The sequence below is a fragment of the Scophthalmus maximus genome, chromosome 16 (assembly GCF_022379125.1).
Source record: "Scophthalmus maximus strain ysfricsl-2021 chromosome 16, ASM2237912v1, whole genome shotgun sequence".
Classification (NCBI taxonomy): domain Eukaryota; kingdom Metazoa; phylum Chordata; class Actinopteri; order Pleuronectiformes; family Scophthalmidae; genus Scophthalmus; species Scophthalmus maximus.
The window spans coordinates 18,160,026-18,183,282 of NC_061530.1; the positions used below are offsets into that span (position 1 = coordinate 18,160,026).

General features: G+C 46.1%; 4 protein-coding genes across 11 annotated transcripts in view; 3 read left to right on the forward strand and 1 right to left on the reverse strand.

Annotated features, from left to right (window-relative positions):
- The first annotated feature begins 585 nt into the window (after positions 1-585).
- LOC118287857 (submandibular gland secretory Glx-rich protein CA-like) lies at positions 586-5,677 on the forward strand. Of its 3 annotated transcripts, XM_035613437.2 has the most exons (8): positions 586-956; positions 2,487-2,576; positions 2,871-3,005; positions 4,182-4,400; positions 4,523-4,669; positions 4,958-5,119; positions 5,242-5,370; positions 5,487-5,677. In XM_035613437.2, exons 1-8 carry the CDS (start codon positions 810-812, stop codon positions 5,517-5,519), a joined length of 1,062 nt encoding a protein of 353 aa, XP_035469330.2. In that variant the 5' UTR covers positions 586-809; the 3' UTR covers positions 5,520-5,677. The 3 variants fall into 3 exon arrangements, with proteins under 3 accessions (XP_035469330.2, XP_035469332.2, XP_035469331.2); XM_035613439.2 differs by lacking the exons at positions 5,242-5,370; positions 5,487-5,677 and having other exon boundaries at positions 588-956; positions 4,523-4,858; positions 4,958-5,097; XM_035613438.2 differs by lacking the exons at positions 5,242-5,370; positions 5,487-5,677 and having other exon boundaries at positions 588-956; positions 4,523-4,828; positions 4,958-5,096.
- A 428-nt stretch (positions 5,678-6,105) lies between these two features.
- On the forward strand, positions 6,106-8,512 carry LOC118287858 (peroxiredoxin-like 2A). Of its 2 annotated transcripts, none has more exons than XM_035613441.2 (5): positions 6,106-6,544; positions 6,631-6,719; positions 7,459-7,599; positions 7,815-7,979; positions 8,077-8,512. In XM_035613441.2, exons 1-5 carry the CDS (start codon positions 6,370-6,372, stop codon positions 8,188-8,190), a joined length of 684 nt encoding a protein of 227 aa, XP_035469334.1. In that variant the 5' UTR covers positions 6,106-6,369; the 3' UTR covers positions 8,191-8,512. The 2 variants fall into 2 exon arrangements, with proteins under 2 accessions (XP_035469334.1, XP_035469333.1); XM_035613440.2 differs by having other exon boundaries at positions 6,107-6,544; positions 6,628-6,719.
- Positions 8,513-9,441: 929 nt separating this feature from the next.
- On the forward strand, positions 9,442-18,165 carry LOC118287592 (PDZ domain-containing protein 7-like). 4 transcript variants are annotated; one of them, XM_047327684.1, is made up of 18 exons: positions 9,442-9,663; positions 10,094-10,174; positions 10,361-10,680; positions 11,725-11,862; positions 11,950-12,124; positions 12,230-12,406; positions 12,534-12,681; positions 13,418-13,478; positions 13,592-13,766; positions 13,871-14,148; positions 14,238-14,408; positions 14,797-14,912; positions 15,023-15,114; positions 15,341-15,432; positions 15,572-15,643; positions 15,898-16,518; positions 17,192-17,292; positions 17,399-18,165. In XM_047327684.1, the coding sequence occupies exons 3-18, from the start codon at positions 10,518-10,520 to the stop codon at positions 17,540-17,542; spliced, it is 2,724 nt and encodes a 907-aa protein (XP_047183640.1). In that variant the 5' UTR covers positions 9,442-9,663; positions 10,094-10,174; positions 10,361-10,517; the 3' UTR covers positions 17,543-18,165. The 4 variants fall into 4 exon arrangements, with proteins under 4 accessions (XP_047183640.1, XP_035468818.2, XP_047183641.1 ...); XM_035612925.2 differs by having other exon boundaries at positions 10,387-10,680; XM_047327685.1 differs by having other exon boundaries at positions 10,100-10,174.
- A 156-nt stretch (positions 18,166-18,321) lies between these two features.
- Positions 18,322-23,257, reverse strand: part of LOC118287591 (leucine zipper putative tumor suppressor 2 homolog) — a 29,904-nt gene continuing 24,968 nt past the window's right edge. For both annotated transcript variants that reach the window (XM_035612922.2, XM_035612924.2), the window contains 4 exons: positions 22,566-23,165; positions 22,351-22,473; positions 21,954-22,100; positions 18,322-21,082 (listed from right to left, as the gene is read on the reverse strand). In XM_035612922.2, coding sequence (XP_035468815.1) covers positions 20,375-21,082; positions 21,954-22,100; positions 22,351-22,473; positions 22,566-23,165 — 1,578 coding nt within the window. In that variant the 3' untranslated portion in view covers positions 18,322-20,374. The remainder of the gene's footprint in view (positions 21,083-21,953; positions 22,101-22,350; positions 22,474-22,565; positions 23,166-23,257) is intronic.

A 23,257-nucleotide genomic window follows, 5' to 3' on the forward strand; every position in this document is an offset into this window, starting at 1 on the left:
AAAATCTATATAAAAATGAAGTAAAAAAAAGAATAGAAATAATAGTAGTAATAGTAATAAATCAAAAACGATGCAAGAGTAAATAACTTTTTATGGATTTTCTTGCTTTTGATTTAACCTTATGTGGATTTAATATAAAAATCTAAATGATCATCAATTTTTATCTTTATTATTATTATTATTTATTATTATTATTATTATTATTGGTTGTATTAGTAGTAGCATTAGTAGTAAAGTAGGACCTATGACCTATTAAATCCCTATTTAAAAGAGGAGTATCAATTACGTGACACCGTTACCATAGAGAAACAATAACTACATCCAGAAGCTTGGTAAAAAATTGGGTTGTTTTTTTTACTATGCCTCTCGTGGTTTATTGGTTCCAGGCTTAAACGTTTTTTATATAAGGGATAAGGATTTTATGAAACGTCAACGGAGAGATTGAGTGAATCGGAAATTCACTTCCGGAACCGGAGCCGTTCGAAAAGTGGGCGGTCACTGTTGCGCCCAACATCTGCTGCGCTTTATTATTTGTCACGTTGCTCTCAAACCCTTTTGTCCCAGGCAGGATCCTGTAGGATGATGACGCCGGTTCTCCGGCGATCTGATTGGTTCAGGCGACTTCCTTAGATCTCTCGGCCGTTCGGCATACGTTACCATGGTGATGTAGACAACCGGCTTCGCGGGACGGAAACAAAAACCACAGAGTTAAAACCTGGACGTTACCCCGACAACCGCGAACACTGCTTCGTTGTTTGTGGTAAATTGGATCGATTGTTCTTCCCCCCGTGTTCGTGTGGGATATAAACATGGACTCTGAGTATATTAAAAATCATGTTGGAAAGTTGCTGGCGGAAGGACTGGCGGAAGTGGCGGAGCAGCGGCCGGTGAACCCCATCCTGTACCTGGCGCACTGGCTCTACAATCACAACGCCAATGTGGAGTATGAGGCCGAGGTAAGAGGCTGGTGGCTTCTCGTGGCACCACTGACGCATGTGCGTCACGTCAGCGTCACCATTTCTGCCAGAACACCATCGGTACTCACTCGTATATCCATGTTTATGAAGTTAGAGAGCCTCTCGGAAGCCCGCGGCCATTTTGGGTCACACCCCCAACACAATCTTCATCCTGAGTTTAGTCTCCTGTCATCAGGGAGGAGGAAGAGGAGGAGGAGGTTCCCCTTCGTAAAGAGGGTCTGGTCTAACACAATCACTTTGAACAAGCCGTAGGTCAACTGGTTATAGCATTTGACTTTGTGTTTTTATATTCCATTGCAATAAGTGATGCCTCCCACTGTATGTGTAATTTTGTCCTGTATTTATCATGTCGTCATCATCATCATTATTTTGTCTTATTTACTTTTTGTTTTCATGTGCATTTGTGTTGTTTACTACTGCAATGCAAACTGCCCCTCAGGGATCATATAATCCGTCCATCCATGCGTGTATCCGTCCAATTCCCACAACAACCTCAGAGGCCAACTCTTATGCTTCATTAGCTGATTTACTGACATTTACTTCAAATACATTTGCGTTTTTAAGCAAAAATGCCACAAAACTCGCCCCAGCTTCAAATATCTAAATATATTTTTTAGTTTCCACACTTGGAGTTTTGACTATTGGTTAGACAACGAAAACATCTAAATATGTTAACTTGTGCATCAGGGATAATGATGGACATGTTTCAATATCTTCTGCCATTTATACACTGAACAATCAAGCACTACAGTTTTTACTCAAGGGTTTTGTTTGTAATTACAAGACACACAGAAACAAATATAGCAAATTGATAAATAATAACCTTAAAAATAACCTTAAAATAACTGATCTCAATATGAACTATTGCACTTGAAGTACTTCCATTTTCTGCTTCTTTGAAATGTTTGTCATATCAAATTCAAAAGTCCTTCATGTGGTGATAATGTCAGTGTTGTTCACATGTAGAGCTTAGATTCCACTGCCCCCATGTGGTCAAACTAAAACAGGTTAAATCAGGTTCAACCACATTTTGTCAATATTAATTTATTACTTGTACTTTAAGACACATTTAAATGCAAGTCTTTTATGTGTAGTGGGCATTTCTTTTTATAATGTTACTCAAATAAAGGTTAGAAGAAATAAACAGTGCTGTAGCAGAAATATTTACTGTATACAGGAAAGTGCCCCACACTCACCACAAGGAGACCAACCCCTGGGAAACACTACGTCTAGCCGTTAAACTACTATTACTGCAACTGACACTACTACTACTGTACCTTATGGCCTTGATCTTCAAATAGGTTTTAAGATCTGTAGTGAAGGATGACACAGACTTAGACCGGCTAAGCTCCTCAGCTGAGCACTGTGAAGCTATTAAGCCCTTTCACCTTTAGCTTTGATTCAGAACACGTGCCTTAACAGTTGTCTAGAAGTGTAATTGGGTTCTAATTCCTCTCAGTCACACGCCTTGTTGTTTTAACACTTTTTCTTTTTTTTGTTTATGTGCAGAAAAAGGCCCATTTGGCCAAACTGGAGCAGGAGCGGGCGAAAGCCAGAGAGGAGGCGCTGCAACAGGAGAAGCTGGGGGAGTCTGAAAAAGTATGTTGAGTGAAACAAAAAAAATCCCTGTGATGATTTTGATTTGTCTTTTTTTTTGTCAAATAAAAAGTGACAAATTAGCTTAAAGCTCCATTTACTTTTGCCTCTTCATAAAGCACCTTCCACTATCCTGTTGTTGTTCTTCTTAATTTCCTGAGGTGTTCCTGACTCTGTGTCTGTGGAGGTTCAGAGAAGCAAAGCCATCACTGTATTGTTCTCCACTTTTCTAAACACTTGTTCATTTACATAAAAAAAAAAACCCTCAAGAGCATATCAACATGGACCCATTAACAGATCTCTGAGAAGGCGGCTTCAGGGTCCGATGCCCCCCGGCCGGCCACAGCAGGAGCTGCTGAGGACGACAAACCTGTGACGGAAGAGAAACCAAACACGTCTCCTGCTGAAAACCAGCAGGACGCACAGGAGCTGGTAAAAAATAAAGATCTCACATCTGTGTGCTTCTAGTGGTGGTCGTGGTGGTGGTGCCTCCCTGATCATTAGCAGTTTCCTCTTAAATTTCTGTGATCTTTGTTCTTCTTTGATTTGTGATGTGATTGTGGTGGAGCTGTGTGCTACTCTCATTCTGACACGTCTGTGCATGAAGTGGTAGTAGACTTCAAATACTTGAATGTTTTTGGGTCAAACTGGGTTAAAATTTGGTCTTGATTGTGACCGAGGGGAAACAGATCACATATTAATCAGTTCAAGTAGATTTTATGAGGAAAGAAAAGTCAAATTCTTTGATTTCAGCTTCTTAAATGTGAATATTTTCTCTAAAATATCTTTGGTGTCTGGAAAAAACAAAACATCATCTTGGGGTTTAGGAAACACGATTAAGCTTTTTCTCCATTTTATGACATTGTATGGACCAAAACACTAATCACTTAATCAAGAAAATAATCTACAGATTTATTGATAATGAAAATAATCGAGCCCTACATATAATTATGCATGTAGCATTCGCACGGAACGGGACGAAAATCTGCTACACGCCAATATCAACCATTTTCACCAGAACGAAAAACTATTCAAACACCCAAGAAACTGGTTTCAACCTATCAAATTCCTCACAGTTTGTTCACTTCCTCCTTCCTTAAGAGACAGACGAGCACCGTCTTTGTTAAAATAGCTTTGTTAGATGGAATACACACTCACAGCGACATGAGCGGAATTAACTTAACCCCATTCTGCATGTCTCTGGACTGTGGGATGAAGCCGGAGAACCCGGAGAGAAGCCACACATACACGGGGAGAACATGCAAACTCCACAGCTCTGGTTGGTTTGAACCGGGATTCGAACCCAGTGAGGCGAAAGTGCTAACCACTACACCACCGTGCAGCCCTCTATAGGAATAGTCACTCTGATATCTTTCATTTATGTTGTGTTCCATCTTCATCTACTCTGACCCAATAACATATATACTGAATGTTACACCTCTGCTGACATCTCACAAGTGTTACCTTTATATAGACCCCAAGATTATTCACATAGACCTCGTAGCTGCAGAGATGTTCTCTTTTCATTTTGGGCATGTCCTGTTTCGAGCGGGTACAATGCATGTGCAAAGGGCCTCAAGCTCATTAAGGAGATGGTGTGTCTGCCAGGTTACAGATAGTATAACCAGGCCAGAATCCCCCGAGGGAAAACCCGCAGGGGAGTCTACAGAAAAGCCTGCTGAAAAAGAAAACAAAGCGGAGTCGAGGAGCGATCAAGCAGAACAGGAAACGGAAGAGGAGCCGAGTGGCAATCGTGCAGAGGAGAAAACTGAGGAGGAGGAGAAGGAGGCGAGCGGCAGTCAAGCAGAGGAGAAAGAACAAGATGAGGTGATGCGACGCTGCGGTCAAATTACAACAAATTATATCTGCAGTGTATCTGTTTACCTGCATGGTTTGTATCACTGAAATAGTTCACTCCCGTGTTATTCTGCCTCACCTCTGACCTGCAGGTGGTCGGCAAGGCGGACGCCGCTGAGCCCGAGCAGGCTGAACCACACTCCACTCTTCACGACCAAGACGACGACGACCATTTAAAAACAGAAGAGCCACGTGACGATCCGGGCCCTCGTTCCCCCGACGCTCGAGACCAGGAGAAGGTGATGCTGCTGAAGTACAGCTCATGCGAACTGGGTTTTATGTGCCGCTGCATTTTATATAGATACTGGATGGAGGGCGAGGAGAGGTACAGACAGAGACAGAGGCAAGACGACTCGAAGCAAAGCGAGCTGAGGACTGGTCAGATTTAACAGGCCCAGGTGAGGGACAGTAAGGAGCGAGGTGTCAAGGTGAAGAAAATACAGACAGGCCGAGCAAGAGCAAATTGACAGCATTTGTATTTTATTTAACTGTTTTCCAGAATCTAATACAAATTTTCCCACCAAAAGGTCGATGAAGACGATAAACCTTCAGATTCCCCCCCAGCAGAGTCGGACTCGGCCCCGACGAACGAGGAGCTCAAACCGGAGGAGACGCTTTCTGCTGAAGGACACACGAGTGAACAGGAGACGCAGGATTCAAACTCGCCTGCTCTTCAGGACCAGGAGAAGGTTTCCGATCTCATTCGGGTCTACTGAACATTTACATGAATACAGCTGTTGTAGAGATGTGAATAAAAGACCCGAAGGTTTAATGCTTAACAAGAACCGTTCTGTCCACCAACTCATCTCAGGCAGAAGAGCAACACACGGGACAGACCACCGATGAGAGCGACGCAACTGTGATAGAGGCAACGACGTTGATGGACAGACCGGCGGAACACGAGAGGCCTCCGTCTGACGAGGAAGACTCCAAGGAGAAGGTAGACGAGTGAAAATCATGATAAAAAATTGATTTATGAACTGTTTCAAATGTGTAGTTGTGTTCATATACAGTAGTCTCTATTCTGTACTAATATGAATTCATGTTTCTTTTCAGGAAGGAGAAGAAGAAGAATCAGTCCGTACATGATCGAATCAGTGTTTGATGACTCATCATCCACTGATCCATCTTTACATGAGTTTTTCATAAATTCACAATAAATCAACATACATAACTCGTGTGTTTTATATAAACAGACGTTTAAAACACATGAAAATACAAGTTCAATAAATAAACATTTTTCACCAGTCATGACTTATTTATTCGGTTTATTTCAATACATCTCATGTAAAAGAATATATTTATATACATTTAAAAATCTGTCTCTTTAATTTTTTTCTTAAAAAAACTTTAATGAGCCACTTAAAGAGTCTTGAAATTGCATCTATTCCCTCTCGCTCACTGAAGAACTCCGAATCTACATGAACACATGTTCTTTTAACTTCCACTTTCTGTTACACATTTTTCATATATACGCACATTAATCATCACATCCCCTGGTGCCCTGTAAAGATCTCAAGGTTTCAGTGGTGCTGGTGTTAACGTGACATTCCCTGCAACGATCACGCACTTCAACACTTCCTTTTTATCCAGCTCTCAGGAATCCATTGTGAAATGTTTGCTTTTTATTATTGCGGAACTTGCCCGCGACATCATCAGCTGACGATGACGCGGCAGTGACCTCTGACCTGAGGGCGGAGGTGGCGGCGGCAGCAGCAGCCTTCGGTCCGTGCGTCGTGACTCGGCTGCGCCACTGTGCAGACTCGAATCAAACAGCTGCGCGTAATCAATCCGTGCCAGCTGCGCCTCGGGGGCGCGTAAAAGCTGCGGGTTGGTTCATTTCTGAGGGAGGACGTCTCCAGCGGAAGCTGGAATCTTGTGAAGCTGCAGGAGGAGTTTGTGCAGCGAGTGGAGGAGCCAGTGGCGATGCGTTCTTAGAATGACGAACGCGCAGAGGAGAGAAATGTCCGCGGGACTCGCGGCCAACCTGGCGGCCTCGCTCGTCGGCCTCATCACCGCGCTCACCAACTTCGTCACCGATCTGTTTCTGACGCCGCCGCTGAGGGCCACGCTCAAACACCTGGAGGAGGCAGAGCTCAAAGCCCTGGAGGGAGGTGAGTCGGAGGCGTCTGCTGAAGACGTCGCACGTGATGCTTTGGTCACTTGGAACAAACGTCCTGTGTTAATGTGCCGTCAGAAGTGAAGACCCTGAGAGCCGGGTCTCTGTGGGAGGCGTCCGGAGCCGTGGTCGTGGCCGTGCGTCGGCCTGGATGATTTCTGTGCAGAGAGGTAACGACCGAGATGACTTCTCATGTGAAATGAATCTTCCATTGGCATCTATGCCATCCCCCCCCCCCATGACCTCTATTACATGTTCCCTCTGCTGCCACATTGTGCCCTTTCCTCCAGATTACAAAACGAGGCTTGTGACAGAAAGAACCTCGTTACACAACCTAGATCAAAATAATCCCCTTCCATAAAGTCTGACATGGATTTTTGTGTGTATTGATTAAATTGTATTTTTAAGGAAGGCAAAATATTCCTCTTTTTTTTCAGCATCATTTAACAAACGTATCAAAATTCTTCCCGATATTGTAAATGAATCTTTTTGGAGAAATTACCTGTTTTTCTGTTTTTTTTTAAATAGAAAACTTTGTGGGTCTGGCTGCACAGCAGGAGTTTGTAATGACCGGTGGTGGCGGGTCAGAGGTTTTCAACCTTCCTTTCCATATAGTATATTTGTTATATACTATATTAATCTTCAGAAGGGGAACTTGGTCTTCCCATGCACGCTGACAAATAAGTCTGATTTATAGATCAAAACAAACGCACTGTGCATAAAAAACAATACCAATAAGACACATGCAATCTGCAGTATTATGAAATGTCACCTTTAAAAAGTAGGAAACAACATTATAAATGCATTTGAAATACGATCGCTCTCACTGCAAACAGATTTTATTTTGCCCAGTGACACAATTGTCAGTTTTTGTTGACCTGACTGTGTTTTCCTGCCTCTCTGGCGCAGGAGGCTGCAGAGCTGTCCTCTCTGAAGCCCCAGCTGGACGAGCTCGGGGTCCCGCTGTACGCGGTGGTGAAGGAGGACGTCGGCACCGAGGTCCAGAACTTCCGGCCGTACTTCAAGGGGGAGATCTTCTTGGATGAAAAGGTATTTGGACTTTACTTTTTTGGATTTCTTTTTCCTTCCCTCCTTTAATGAATTGGCACATTGTGTTGCCAATGTCTCGCTAATGTTCAACCCAGATGCAGACAGTTCTTTTTTTTTTCTTCTAAATACACTGAAGTCATTCAGGATCTGTGAGAAACCGATTTAGTTCTGCGTGAAATGACTCGAGGGTTCTGGTTTGTGTGCTCGCGTTGCAGAAGCGCTTTTACGGACCCCGCGAGCGAAGGATGGGTATCCTGGCGTTCCTCCGTCTGGGGGTGTGGCTGAACGGCCTGAGGGCCTTTAAAAACGGCTTCATGGGAAACGTTCTGGGGGAGGGCTTTGTCCTCGGTGGGGTCTTCGTCATTGGACGAGGACAGCAGGTAAAATGAGTGTTGCACATCACAAACGATGTCAAAGAGGAATAAAAGAAGTACATTTGGAACAGTGTAACATATTTAGTTTTTTATTCTTCTGCAGGGAATTCTGCTGGAGCACAGAGAGATTGAGTTCGGGGATAAAGTCAACATCATAGATGTCATCAAAGCTGCCAGAAGAATCCCACAGGAGCTTCTGCCAATAGAGAGGAAATAATGCTTTTGTATTGTGGATTCGTAGATGTTATAATCCAACATCTTCCGGAGCACAAAGCTTAATAACCACAAATGAAAGCCATATAAATATCATATGATTGTTGTGAAGGCTGTTGTACTGTCTCAGGGAAACCCGGGGTGCCTTCTGGGTCACGACTGTGTAAGAGGTTTCCGAGTGTGTTAATGACGGTCTGTCTTTAAACTCGACAAGAGGAAGCAGACCCGATGTCTAAACGCTCGGTTTCCTTCGTCGCTCTGTGATACCGTTGTGACCTCGGCAGCCCCAGAGACTGTGACCTGCCACGAATAAAACGTGCCCTGCAGTTTGTTCTCGTTGTTATTATTCACTGTGTTGAAGACGCTGCTCAGATGTTGGACTGTCAGAAGGGAAAAAACGAAAGCCCTCAGATTTATCTTTGTGACCCGTCTGCAGGCCTTGACCCTCTGCTGGTGTCGGGTCATGGTTTCCCTCAACCATGGCGGCCCCCCCCCCCCCCCCCCCAAAAAAAATGTTTTTCAGTGTAATTAATTTGCTAATAAAACAGTGATTCGAAGGGCGACACCTCCTCATCCTCCCTGAGACCACAGAGGGATGAGCTTGTGATCCGAGGAGGTTCTTGTCCACAGGGTTTCCATTACTCGCTTGTCCCTTCCTTTTCTCTCTTTCCTCTAGGGCTGCCACTAACGATCATTTTCATTATTGATTATTCTGTCGATTTCTCAATTTAGTTGTTTTGTCCATAAAATGGTGCAAAATGTCAATCGTGTTTCCCCCGAATGCCAAGAGACTGTTTTGTTTTTTACACAAAGATATTTAGTTTACTGTCACAGAAGAGCAAAGAAAACAGAAGATATTCATATTTAAGAAGCTGAAATCAGAGAATTTTGACTTTTTTCTTTATTATTAAAAACAATTTGAACTGATTAATGGATTATCAAAATAGCTGCCGATTAATTTAGTAGTCGATTACTTATTTAACTGTTGCAGCGCTACTTTCCTCTACACCAAACCACCATGTTTGAATGACGGACGCACAACAAACATGTAAATCAATGAATCTTAGATCCATTTGTGCGAATTATCGCAATGTTAAATAGTTATGCAATATTTATGCAACTTTCTAAGGTTTTACTCCCTTTGCTGTGGCAAGTTGTCAGTTGATTGACACTTTAGCTCTCCAGTCAAAAGGCTCCCGTTCAACTTGAAATCCGGCCAATCGGCGTTGGACTGGGGGGCGGGGCCTGTGTCATGGATGAAACGTCCCAGTCGCTCAGGTGCGTCAGGTCACTGCGCGCAACATGGAGCCGGAGGAGGAGCTCGTCGGTTGAGTTACATTTTGTTGAAAGATGCAGAATAAGAGATGGATTTAAAGGATGCGAGGACGTTGTTGGACCTCGTCCGGTTGACTGACAGTTTGAATACATGAGATTTATTTATCTGATGTGATCTCTGCTGGAAGCGTGAACATGTGTGGTAAGTGTTTTGTTTGTCATGTGCAAATACTGTAGGAAAAAAATGCCTTCATTATTTTTAGAAGGATATTGCTTGATGAATTCTACGTAGATTAAATTAATTTAAGTTATTATGTAGTGAGACACTGACAGTAAAAACCAAATGGGGGGGGGGACCCCCCAAGGTGACGCCACGAGGACGCACTGTTGTCGCGGGTTAAGTTAAGTGACATGTAACCATGGCAACCATCTGCACTCTTAAGTGGGTCAAGTCTGAGCCAAATAAACGGATTAAATCCGATTTCTAACCTCACCTGCAGCGACGGACGTCTTGTGGTCCTGCGATGTGAGATTATATGTAAAAAGATCCTGGATGCCCAACAGTAGAGAATTAAAAAGTTGTAATTTCTTTGTTGCTGCATTTTGTGTACTTGTTGTGTTGGGCTCTCGAGATGCAGACAGGTGAGAGAGATGCATCATGGGCAGGAATGGACCAGAGAGACAGACGTCATGTCCCAGGGAAACCCGCATCGGTGAGTTATGGATTAATCTGCAGTTTCAGAAAAAACTAATTTATACTGGAGCCCGACCGATATGGATTTTTCTGGGGGGGGGCCGATACCGATATGCCTGTGAAAGGCTCAAATCGACCGATATCATTGGTCAACCGATATTTCAGTCGGCCTCTGATTTATACAAATGTGTTTTTAAAAATGCAGCTCATCCAAGGGTGCACGTGTTCCAGTTCCAGCATGCAGGCAACACGGAGGACAAGCTGCCTGAGGATCCCCTTCCTTCTGCCCTATGCGGCCGTAGACTGAGTGTGTGTGTGTGAGAAAGGGGACCAGCCGACCCGACCCGACCCGACCCGCCTCCATGGCTCACTCGTCAGACCCGTCCCGCAGGGAGAAGACCCCCGCGCCTCAGGGGTCGCACACCGCCACACGCAACCTCCTGCGGAAGAAGGAGCAGCGGCGACGTGGAATCCGATCCTCGTCGCCCATGGGCCGGGTCATCCTCATCAACTCGCCTGTGGATGGTGAGGAGCAGCTGCTGCACGTGTTCATATTACAATATTTATTACATGTCACAGACGTACTGTAGACGAACCGCTGGTTGTAGTCAAGCAGACAAATAATTGTCAGGGTCTGTTTTAAAGGAAACATTTAGTATCTTACATATTGTGTCACACTGATCCGATCAGGGGTTCTCAATCTTTTATTTTTTTGCAAAGGAAGAAGTTGTTGCATTCCTTCCTGCACATGGTCAGCAAGTCAATAAAAAAATTATACCATAACACACTGGAAAATGGAACAAACACCCTAGAAGCCAATTGTTTCCAAACAGGTCAAAGGGTTAATTTAATCCAAAAATGGATGAAACTAATGCTATGTAAATTGCTTCATTATTGAAGAAACATGGAGAGGGTTCGTCCACCAACCAGAAGGTCGATGGTTCGATCCCCGGATCCTCCAATTGTGCTTGAGCAAGACACTTATCCCTAAATTGCCTCTTAATAAAGTTAATGGTTAAACTGAAAAATGTCACTGAAAAGTGTCAATTACATTAATTAGTAAAGTTTTGATAATGTAATCTTAAGAAATTGTTGCCATATAAAAAATAAATATACATATATATATAGTGGCAGATATATTGATATTGGAAGGTTTGTTTTACTGCCTAATATCGACATTGACCCTCAAAAATCCATATTGGCCGTTCTATAATTTATAGTCATGATTTTCAGTGGAAAGTGACATCTGAAGAGCTGCAAATGTTTCCACAATCATGTTATTTTGATCTTCACAAAAGACCTGGAGATAAATATTAAATTATACGAAACGATTAGATAAAAGAGAATAAATGATAAATGCAAGAAAATGTTTTGTTACTCCAAGAAGTCAAGTCAGTTGGATTTGTGTAACCCAGAATCACAAATGAAAACAAGGGGCCTGTACAACATCCTCTGTATCATAGCAACCATCTGGCAAACCTGCAAAGTTAAGTTAAGTTCCCCCCTGAAAGGAAGTTTGTCCAAAGTTGAAGAATCACTGCTGTTATTGTGCGTGTGATATTTTTTTAGGCGGAGACGACTGCGAGGACCTCCACACCATCACCGTGGACAAGAGTGTGGATGGGAAGCTCGGCTTCAGCGTGCGCGGCGGCTCGGAGCACGGCCTCAGCATCTTCGTCAGTAAGGTGGAGGACAACAGTACGGCGGGTGAGGTGAACTCCGTGAAAGGCTTTCGATGGTGCGATGTTGACGTGGGGCTGCGCACAAGTTCACTTGTGCGTTATGTCGTCAAAGAGGAAGCGGGCCTGCTCGTCGGGGACAAACTGGTGGAGGTGAACGGCGTCAGCCTGGAGAGCATCACCATGAGCAGCGCCGTCAAGGTCCTGACGGGGAACAACCGGCTGAGGACGGTGGTGAGACGCGTCGGCAAAGTCCCCGGCATCCGCTACTCCAAGGAGAAGACCACCTGGTGATCCAAGACTATCGAGTTCTGATATTTAGCTCAGTTCATCTCAAAAGTTCTCACCCCGTCGCGGCCGACTGGATGATCAGCTGATCGTTGTGTGTTTTTCAGGGTGGACCTGATTCAAAGGCGCATGGTGGTGGAGGAGAGCGGCCGGACGCCGTCGGAGACCAGCTCGGGCGGCGCCCTCCGGAGGATTGTCCACCTTTACACCACCTCGGATGACTACTGCCTCGGCTTCAACATCCGCGGGGGGAAGGAGTTCGGTCTGGGCATCTATGTCTCCAAGTAGGTATAGTCACATATTGTTTCTGTAGCTCGCCCCGGTCTCCGCTCATCTGTGCCCCTCATGCGTCGTGACCCGTTTGTGTTTGTCTGCGCTGGGTGTTGATCTCCGCTCGTCCCGCTGTCCCAGGCTGGATCCCGGTGGCCTGGCGGAGCAGAACGGAATAAAGATGGGGGACCAGATCCTGGCCGCCAACGGCGTGAGCTTCGAGGACATCAGCCACAGCAGCGCTGTGCAGCTGCTCAAGAGCCACACGCACGTCATGCTGACCATCAAGGTGAGGCCGAGCACGTGCAAGCCCTCTGGACATTTTACCGGGGCAGAACGCTGACGGCAAACTAACACCGCGGATCCTAAATTGTAATGGATGTTATGTCATAGACCAAGAAGTCTAACGTTGTCAGTGACAAGGACAAGGCTGACGAGGTCGTATCACATTCCACACGTCTGTTCTTTCATTACTGACTTTCTGACCCGTTCCCCTTCCTTTCATATTGAACTCCCTCACACACACACACACACACACACACACACACACACACACACACACACACACACACCCGAACACAAACTACACGAGTGGCGTCGCCGCACGGCGGTGGGTTTCTGTGGCGGCGGGGCCGACAGCTGGCGCGCAGTCGTAATATTCCTCGCTCACTTCACTTGTCGCAGCTTGGGTTTCGCTCCGGCGCCGTGTGCATTATTCACCAGGCAGCCCCGGGGATCAGGTGCAGATCGAAGCGCAGGGGCCCGTGTTTTGGTGCCAAGTTTGGTTTTAGGGGGGAATCCGTCGCTTTGCCTCGCGTGGAAACTGAACCTGAGTTAGAAGTTGAGTTAGAAGAAGCATCCCGACTATCAAAGGTTTACTAGAAAAGGGCCTTTGAAGAGGATGATGTGTTTTTTGGCTCTCTGCGTGGTTCTAGGGTTACTCTTTATCGAATATAGCGATCCCCATAAAAGTTTCAAGGTCTCTACTGTATCTCATTTGCATATCTGCGGCCATATCTCCACAGGAGGCGGGACGGTACCCGGCGTACAAGGAGATGGTGGCGGAATACAGGTGGCTCAACAAGTGTATGTACACGTTTGTAGTGTTTGAGTATGTCGGTTCTGTCACACAGACACAGACGTTCGCTGAATTTAGATAAACATCACTTAGATAAACTCTTTTCTTTTTCCTTCCCCAGTGGCCAATGGTCAGAAGTCTTCGTCCCAGGGTTCAGAGTCCAACTCGTCCGCCTCGTCTCTGTCGTCTGGGACGCCGGTCAGCTCCCTGAGCGGCCTGTCCCAGGTCATGTTCCCCCCCTGCCTGCCGTTTGGCTCCGACATGGTGGACGTCTGCATCTCCACTGAGGACCAGAGGTCAGGGTCATCTCATTTTTAATTTTTTGTTACCCCTCCCATATTTGGGGTTTATCGTCCTGAAGCGCCGACGAGCACATGATGGCTGTAGTCGTTCTGTCCAGGTTTGAGTCCGAGCGAACGGAGACCATCGCCGTCCAGACGGACCTTCCTGCTCAGATGGCGGCTGCGGACTCCACCACCCGCAGCCTGGGACGCACCACCCTGCTGAGAGACACAGTGATCGGCGGAGAGGAGGAGGAGGAGGAGGAGGAGGAGGAGCGCCACGACGACGGGGGGAGGAGGAGGAGGAGGAGGGAGTCGCCCAAGACGTCCGTGCTGCTGGCCCTCAGCAGGCCGAGCCGACCAATCAGCCGGACGCAGAGCCAGGTCACGGTGGCAGGTGAGACGGGACATTTCATAAAAAGGCAAGAAATGACCTGTTAATAAAACCCCTTTGAAAATAAACCTGCTGTTTCTAACTCGCCGTAGAAATCTCGCAGAAGACAGAGAAGAAGAAGAAGCAGAAAGGGAAGGAGCCGCAGGAGAAGAGCACCCTGCAGCGCTCCAAGACCTTCGTCAACCTGCTGTTCAGGGGCGGGCGCAAGAGGGACGCGTCCAGGGGCCGATCCAAGTCCCCGTCCGCTGACCGGACCGGCAAAGGTTGACCGTGTTTTCTTTTTTGTGCGTCAGCTCCAAACCCTTACAGTCCTGCTGTGGTCACAAATATATACTATAGTTTTCGGTTTCTCAAACGTTACCTTTTGTTTTCAGCTGCAGATTAATACCGACGTGTTGCTCTAGTGAGTATTTACAGAACTTGTTAATCGAACCAAATCGTTAGTGATTTTGGTCTTTTCATCGGATTTGTTCACCATAAAAAAATACGGACTATCTGCTAAGTTTCATATACTCTTTCTGAATATTTGTTCGCTTTAAAAGTTATATTACACTGATACGTCAGGTTTTCTGAGATCAGATCTACGTCAGTAGACATTCGTTACAGCACGACGTCCTGACACTGATTCCACTGGCGTCATTTGTTTCGCAGAGGGACGGGAGCTCCGTGCGATGCCAAATTCGGAGATGCTTGGCGCGGTGGACGACATGGCCCGCAGGCTGCTGCCCGAGGACGAGGTGGCCGCCGTCATGACGACCTGCCGACGGGTGAGAGCATTTCGTTCTCCAGCATACTTCACATGTCACTTCTAAGTTTAAGTAGTCGCTGGTTTCATCAGATAGATACTGAAGTGGTGATTTGATCATTACTCTTGCAGTACACGGCCGAGCGGTCAGTGGAGAACTTGATCCGCCACCTGCTGGCCGTGCTGGACCGGCCTGAGAAGCTGCTGCTGCTGCGGGAAGTCCGGTGAGAGGCAATAATTACTAGCTATTTACTTTAACGACTACTTTTGATAAACTTCCTGTTTGATATTCCTGCCTAAATACACACAGAAACATAAATTTCCGTTATGTCGATTTTTTCGTAGATGTCCGGATGAACTGTTTTCCGCAAAATAAATCTTAATTCAACTTAATTCTTTACTGAAGACTAATTGAAAATGTGTGTGTCATGTCTTTCTTCTGTCCCCCAGAATGCTGCTTCCTCCTTCGGACCTGAGCGTGTTCAATAACATGGTGGCTCCCATCGAAGTGGAGGCCTACGACATCCTCAAGTGTCGCTCAGGTGCGTACGAACACACATCAGATAATGGTGGAATTCCCAGTCATTCTCTGCTCAGTAAAATATCACTCTTTCCTTCCTGTCTGTCATATTTTGTACAATATCTAGTATGTTCACATCATCAGCGTTTTGTGTTTGTCAGTTCGAACTCCTCCTCTTCGCTCTCCCACGTCCGGTCGAGCACCCAGACGGCGCCTCATCACTCCCATCCCAGGTCGGTGCCTTTCACCTCCACGACAATATTCGTTTCTTGGGTCTTGTTTTTCGTTGAGGCTGGTTATTGGTTTTGAAGATTGAAAAATTATCATTTCTGCAATATATATACATATATATATGTGTGTAAAAACATTGATAACATGGGAGACACTCTTGGGGAGATTTTTTTAAATAAAAATTCCACACCTAACTTAGTTAACTTTAGTTAAAAGTTGCTCAGAGAATCTGAATCATCATGTCTCTCCCCACCAGATTACAGAGGAGGCTTTGAGCTGCACAATGCCGAGGAGGTGGAGAAGGAGAGCCACCTGCTGGAGGAGCTGGAGAGGCTCAGTGTGTCTGGGCCCCGGCCGTCCAGGGAGAGGCCCCCCACCTCCAGGTCCTTCACCCCGCTGCTGGACATCCCGGTGGACGGATACAGCGCCGGCGAGTCGGGCGAGCTCGGCCGCCGCTCCGCCAGCCCCCTGCTGCCCAACTGGCTGCTGGCCCGCGGTGACCACGACGATGACCCCCGGCCCCCCCTGCGAACGGACATCGGCACCATCCGCTCGGTGCACTTCGACGAGGTGTCACTGCACTCGAGCTCGGACGCCGACAGGGGACGCCCCCCGTTCAGAAACCGCCACTCCAAAGGCAAAAAGGAGCGAAGCGGCGACCGGGGGGAAGAAACCGTGTTCACGCTGCAGAGCGCCGCTCGCAGGAGTCGGCCCCTGTTGTCGCAGGTGTTCGGTTCGAGTCCGGATCGACGACAAGTCGCGAGCGGACAGGTGAACGGACATCAGGCGTCAACCGAGAACGGACTCAATGGCTCGGATGTGAAACAGGAGTACGAGCTCAAAACTGTCAGCATCTCCAAGACCAAACAGTCACTGGGTAACTGGTTTAATGTCTGGGCGGCCAGAATCTTTCTCTAAAAATATTTCCCCACTTGCAACTAGAGGTGTTTAAGAGGAAGAGGATTTTTGTTTTGTGGTATTTGTCCAGATTCTGATTAACTCTGCCTCCCCGAGCAAAGCGATCACACAAGAGAACTTTCAATTTTTTTGGTACAGCAACATTTGTCCTGATTTGTCAGGACAGTGACCTGTTTTCTTTGGAACTACTTTGTACTGAGGAAGTTGTGCCTGCGGTTTAAAACCTGGGTTGTCAACGTACAAGGAAATTATTACTGGAAAGTCAAATAAAATATATATATATATTTCAAATATTGTGGGTAAATCAGGCCGAATGTCCATGTGGCCAGACGATACGAGAAGTGAGAGTGAAAAGTTCTTATACTTAATAATATTATGTTATGTTTTTTTATGAACTGAAGCATTTAATTAATATTTTCAGCCGAGTTCGCGGATTTAGACAAACACTTCAACCCCTGGCCTCCTTATTACCGACATTTTAATAGTTACACAACATTTCTCTTTGCTTCGTTTTTTCTCTGGTGACTAACTTCCACTTGTGAGTCACCTGCTGCTCTACTGTACAGTAGCTACACAGGAAATATGAAATGCGTCACCGACTCCCTCTGCCGTTTTCTGTTTTGCTGCTGCAGGCATCAGTATCTCCGGTGGGATGGAGTCGAGGGTCCAGCCGGTGGTGAAGATCGAGAAGATCTTCCCCGGCGGAGCCGCCTCCACCTGTGACGTGCTCAAGGTAAGTCCACAGTCTCTGAGCAGGGATTCCGCAGGGCTCCGTTTCTCTCTGTGGATTTCTCTCATCCATCACTTTATCGGATTCAAAACCTCTCGTGTGTGTCCAGGCTGGATTCGAGTTGGCGTCTGTGGACGGACTCTCCCTGCACGGGGTGACCCATCAGCACGCCGTCGACATCATCCGAAGAGCCTTCAGCAACAAGGCCAAAGACCCCATGGTGTTTGTGGTCAAAGTCCCCAAAAACATTTGAAGACTGGAGAGATGCTCACAGGGGAATATAGATGAATGCCCCTGGGATTTTAACACAAAGAGAAAGAGAGAGACTGAACTGCCATTCAGTTTAAAGTGACGACACGGACACAGAATAACACACGTGACCTCCGGTGGAAGGTCATGGGACTGCAGCGAATATGAAGCTTCAATCATGATGCTCCTGAAGCCGTAATGTCACTTTATCACAAGCTCCGGAGCCAAGGACGCGGTTTCTCTTTTTACACTTTACATTGTGTTAACATTTTCATAAGATGCGTCAGGGATCCGCCGTGTGCGTCTGTGCTCCTCAATTTTTTTAAATATGCAGGATGACGAACTGTAACCCGAGTGCCTGTGGACTGAACATGTGAAACTCCCATGTTGTTCAGTTGTCTTGATATTAACATTTTTGACCTGTAGGAGGCAGACGTGAGCCGTTCGGGTCATGAAGATTCTGAGCAGCTGTATTGTACCAGAGCACAAACCTTTTTTTTTTTTTTTTTTTAAATGTCTTTAATGTAAACAGGAGGAGATCTGGAGAAGAAAAAATCCAGATTGCCATCGGGGAGAATCACGAGCCAGATACAACTGTTATATCTTGAGTAAATACTGGAGTTTAATGTACAACTGGGGAAAAATAAATAAACTTAAAGACTCTACTTGTGTAGAAACTCAGGTTTACAAAGTCAAAATTATGATATTGTATAAAAGACAGTATTTAATTTGGTGACGAGTTGTACTGAGTCGGAAAAAATCTCCACGTACCACAGGCAGATCTCAAATTCTGTCTTTTTTTAATTAAAAACATTTGTTCAATAAAATGTACAGCATGAAAATATACATTTTTTAATGTCTTCATACAAATATCGTGGATTATAAAATTATACTGAAGGAAACGGAACGAACATCCACACCGACGTTAATGTACAGGCGTCTGCGTGTCTGTACTGGAGGAGCTAAATAGAATGTGCGCGACATTGCTTTGGTCTATTCACAGTGGCTATGTTGTTGTTGTTCTTCTGGGAGAAAAATTAATACTTTTATATGATTTCTTTCTTTTTTCTCTTCTCAGGGTTATTTACAGAGGATTATAATTCAATCAGCAGTGGTGGAGGAACTAAACGTGTCCCCTTGTGGTGAAGCGAAGTTAATGAACATGAAAACAGAGACTCTGTGTTTTAAGGTCCCTGGAAAAAGAATGTTGTGGTAGTTTGACTTTACACCGAAATGCATGATGTCCCTCTTTCACTGATGTAAGATGCAAATCTTTAGCTGCTTGAAGTCCGGCTTCATGCTTTTCCTTTTCCAGCCCTCTCGTAACAATCTCCGGGAAAAAGTCAGAGTGAGCCCATGTGAGAATACAGCAGGAAAATCACCGTAGGCCTGTCACGATAATTACGCTGTCGTCATGCCTAAAAATGACCATAATATGGTTTTATCGCGGTGATTTCTGGGACAATATATCGTGCAACAAAAAGTAGTTATCGTGGCAGGTCAAACCTCCGGAAGATTCTAGGAAAACGCTCCTGCTGTGATCTTCAAACGTGAACTACAAACTCAGGGGAAATGTCTTTTCATCCAGTCTGAAAACGTTTTTTTTTTAATTTCAAATCACCCACACGCATTAATCAATCTTTCACCTCGTGGAGACACTGGTATATTAACGTATGTACATTTGATTATTTTAGCCTCTATGAAAACACATTACCAGGACTGAATTTACAGCATTAGGAATGAGCGATATGAGAGTTTACTGCACCAGGAGACGGTTTATAAATCGTCAGAGATGAAGCGTTTATCATGCCGTATAATATCTCTGCCTTCCGTATAAGAGGCCAGTGTGGATTACATCAATAAACTGTTTTAATGTCGGTTAGACTTTCTTCTTCAGGTGCCGAGTGTGAATCTAATTGTAATTCTTGTCTCGCGAAGACTCGTAACTTTATATTAGAAAACTCCCTTTTATCATTTTTATCACGTAACGAAAAGTACAGTTGAAGACCGAACATGGCTGCCGTCGGATAACTGCTCCTGATGACAAACAAATGAGCTTTTTATATTATATTTATTAAATTGTTACTGTACGTCGTCTAACTCAACAACTTGAGTAGAGCTTCTTTACCGTTACTAGAAACATGTGCTTTTCGTGTCACAACACCTGCTGTGAAAAAAAGGCAGGTTTATTTTCTTTAACATTTAACTATGTCACAACCGACAGTAGAAAACATTATGGAATCACTGTATGTTTCCCGTAATATCATTTATCTCACACGTAAGAAAAAGAGGATGTGTTTCAGTCTTCTAACGTCAGATGACTCTTGCATGTAAGGTATGTTATTGGGTTTAATTACAGATGTTTATGATCTAAATTCCACCTCTGCATTAATTTGGGGGCAATGACACTCGGGACAGTGTGGGGCTCCATCTAAACTAACAGTACCAGTGTGAGCTGACTGCTAACGGAGAGGTGGAGTCGTCATCGACGCGGGAGGACAGCGACAGGCTGACGTCTAGTTAGTCGGTGCAAACGCTAACAGGGACAGTAATGGAGTGGCAGAGGACTGAGGTGGCCTACTAATGACTAATGGAGGTCATTGGCTTTTAAAGTGGGACTCTGTGGAGAATAGACCAATGAGTCGGAACTAAAGTGAGGCTGATTTTACACTGCAGATGTGTGTGTGTGTGTGTGTTGCCAAATCTGCTTGTTTGTCATCTCAGCAGACCGTTTCCCTCCAGACGGACACAAAGAGAGCAGATCTGTGACATTTGGGCGAGAGAGATTCAGCTGACTGTAGTGCAAATCAAAAGACGGGAAAGACACGGCGAGGGGTCAAATTTCCGTGGCGGCAACCTCGTCGAAGTTGATCTCGTTGCCGCTGCCCTCGTCCTCCTCCCTGCTCTCCAGTTCCTGACTGAGGTCCTGCAGCAGCTGCTCCAGCTCTCGGTTCCGGCGGTACATCTGCACGTAGTTCTGCTGCAGCTGCTTCTGGTAGCGGATCACCTTGTCCTTCTCCTCCTGCCATATCTGGCGCTCCTCCTCGAAGCTTCCCATTTGCTGCTCGGCCCGCTGGCGCTCGAACGCCAGCTCCGCCCTCATCCTGTCCATCTGCGCCGCCATGCTCTGCAGGGCCTCCGCGCCACTCTGCCGCTGGGCCTTTGCTTCGTCGCTTTCGTAGCTGAGCAGGTGCTCCTCCGCTTCATGGAACACCTGACCGTGGCGGGTTCCCGGGCCCTGATTGGCCAAGGCGTCTCTGAGATGAGCCAACTCTCCCTCAAGACGTCCCACCTTTTCTCTGAGCAGCTCTGCTTCGCTCTTGCGCCGCTGGAGCTCGTTTTCACACACCTCCAGCTCCAGGGTTCTGGTGCGGGTGGTGCCGTGAGCCTCCTGCAGCAGGACCTGGGTGTTGGTCAGCTCGCCGCGAGTCTCTCGGAGTTGACCCCGCAGAGAAACGATCTCACCCACGCGCTGAGATAACTCCCCCTGCACGTCCTTCAGCTGCTGCTTCAGCAACGAGATTTCCCCCGACTTCTGACAGACCTGAGGGAATAAAAAAAAACATTCAGTCTGTACAATCAGCCCAGTCAAAGAAAGATATTTATATTTAAACTTGTTGACAAGTTTAAGTTTTTCAAGCAACACTACCAAACGTTTGATGGTTCCAGGTTCTTAAATGTAAGATTTTCCCGCTTTTCCTCGTCTGACATGAAATATCTTTCAAAACAAGACAATTAGTGAGATCACATCATGTGCGCTAATGTTTCATAGATCAAACGATTAACTGAGAATATGATTGGAAGATTCATTTAATTGAAAATTGTTAGCTGCAGTACTTGTTCAATAATAATAGAGAAGTAAAATAATAAAGTAATTTTTTACTCCCTAATGTCTGTATGAGTCCGTAAAAAATCCATCTAGTAAAAATGACACGGTCACAATTTCCCAGACTTTTGAAGCATTAATAATATTTCTATCGGTGTTGGACATCTTCTGGGTTAAGCTACGAGCACCTTGTAAATGTCATTTCATCTCAATCTCCTTTTAAAACCAACCTGCATGAGCCTTAATAAAACCAACTCCATTATTCAACGAAACCTCTGAACCGTGTTCGAGTTGAACACGGCGACCCGAGATGTTTGCATGACAGCGATCGTGTTGCTCTCGTCAGCTGGAGCCTGTAACAACAGCTGAATTATTTAAAGAAGCTGTGAGCTGAAACTCATGTTCTCCTCGTATGAAAAAGACGACAATGATCAGCGAGTCAGTGGACTAGAAATTATTCTTTGTGGCAGGATTTAATTACCTCAACCAGTTTTGGGAGTGATATGTTTCATGTACAAGGTGACTACAGATATGTACAGTCTAAGATATTTTTCATTCCACCTCGTAAACCTCCTTTAGTGCCGCTCACCTCCCACTTGGTCTCCTCCAGCCGAGGCCCCAGTTGGATCTTCTCGTGCTCGTAGGAGGAGCAGCGCTCCTCTAGCTGCTCCCTCTCCTGCAGCAGCTGAGCAAAGTCCTCCTGCAGCTTCTTCTTCTCCTGCTGGAGCTGATAAACCTGCAGCCATTTTGACAAACGCAAAAGGATCAGCTGAGTTTGTAGATATTCAATTTGGGAAAAGCATGCACAGGTTCTGCAGTAATTCTGTTGGCGGCCGTTCTGGAGGTTTCAGTCAGACACACAGTCTTTAGCAGAATTCTTTTTTTCTTCTTCTTCTTTTTAGCGACTAATGAACCCTTTGGTGAAAACGTTTTGCCAGTAACTGGTGCTTGGGTCGCAGGACTGATTATCAGTTCAGATGTTCTACCTGCAGCTGAAGCACCTGCTGGGCACGCTGGGCCTTCTGCGAGGCGACCTGCATCCTGGTGGCACAGCTCTGCCTCAGCTCCTCCAGCTCCAGTTCAAAGCGCTTCTGCTTCTCCTCGTACACCTGCGAGACGAGTGCCGATCCATTACAATCGCTAAATGTCCAGTCACTAAAAGATACTGTATATTTGGAATTTCTGAACTAAATCTCCCCACCTGACAAATCGCAGCTTCATTCTCGTCCAGGTTGTCTCGGAGTTGCTGCAGCTCCAGCTCCCTCTCCCTCAGTTTGTCCTCCAGGTCTCTCACCACGCCATCGTAGATGTCCACTGGGCCGGGGGAGCGTCCGCTGGACCCGCTGTCAGACAGGGGCTGCCCGCGGCCACTTGTCGACCCAGAGCCTGTGCTCTTACTGGAGGACGAGCGCCCGCTGTCCGAGTTGGAGTGTCCGTGTGCACCGGCCGGCGGAGCGCTCTTCATGGGCTCCATGTGGCCAGCAGAGGCCTCTCCCGACGCCAGGCTGTAGCCGGCGTTGCTGTAAGGCGGCAGGCTGGAGAGGGAGTTGCGTCCTGAGTCGGACAGGGAGCAGGACTGACTGCTACCGCCTCCGCCGCCGTTCCGGGCCCCGCTGTACGAGCTGCGTTTCTCGGAGCAGGACGGAGACGCCTCTCGGTGCGTGGGGCTGAGCATGTTCAGGTTGTTTTGGCTTTCGGATGCGTTGGCACAATGGCGAGGGGAGAGGTATTGCATGGAGTTGCGGCTCTTGGGAATGACAGGTTTGAAGGCAGTGGGCCGCAGCACTGTTTTCTCCATGTTCTAGGGGGGAAACAATGCTGAAGTAAGTACGTTTTTTAAGAAGTACACAATTGAGCAAGAAAAATAAAATACCTGCACCAAGCTGTAATGTA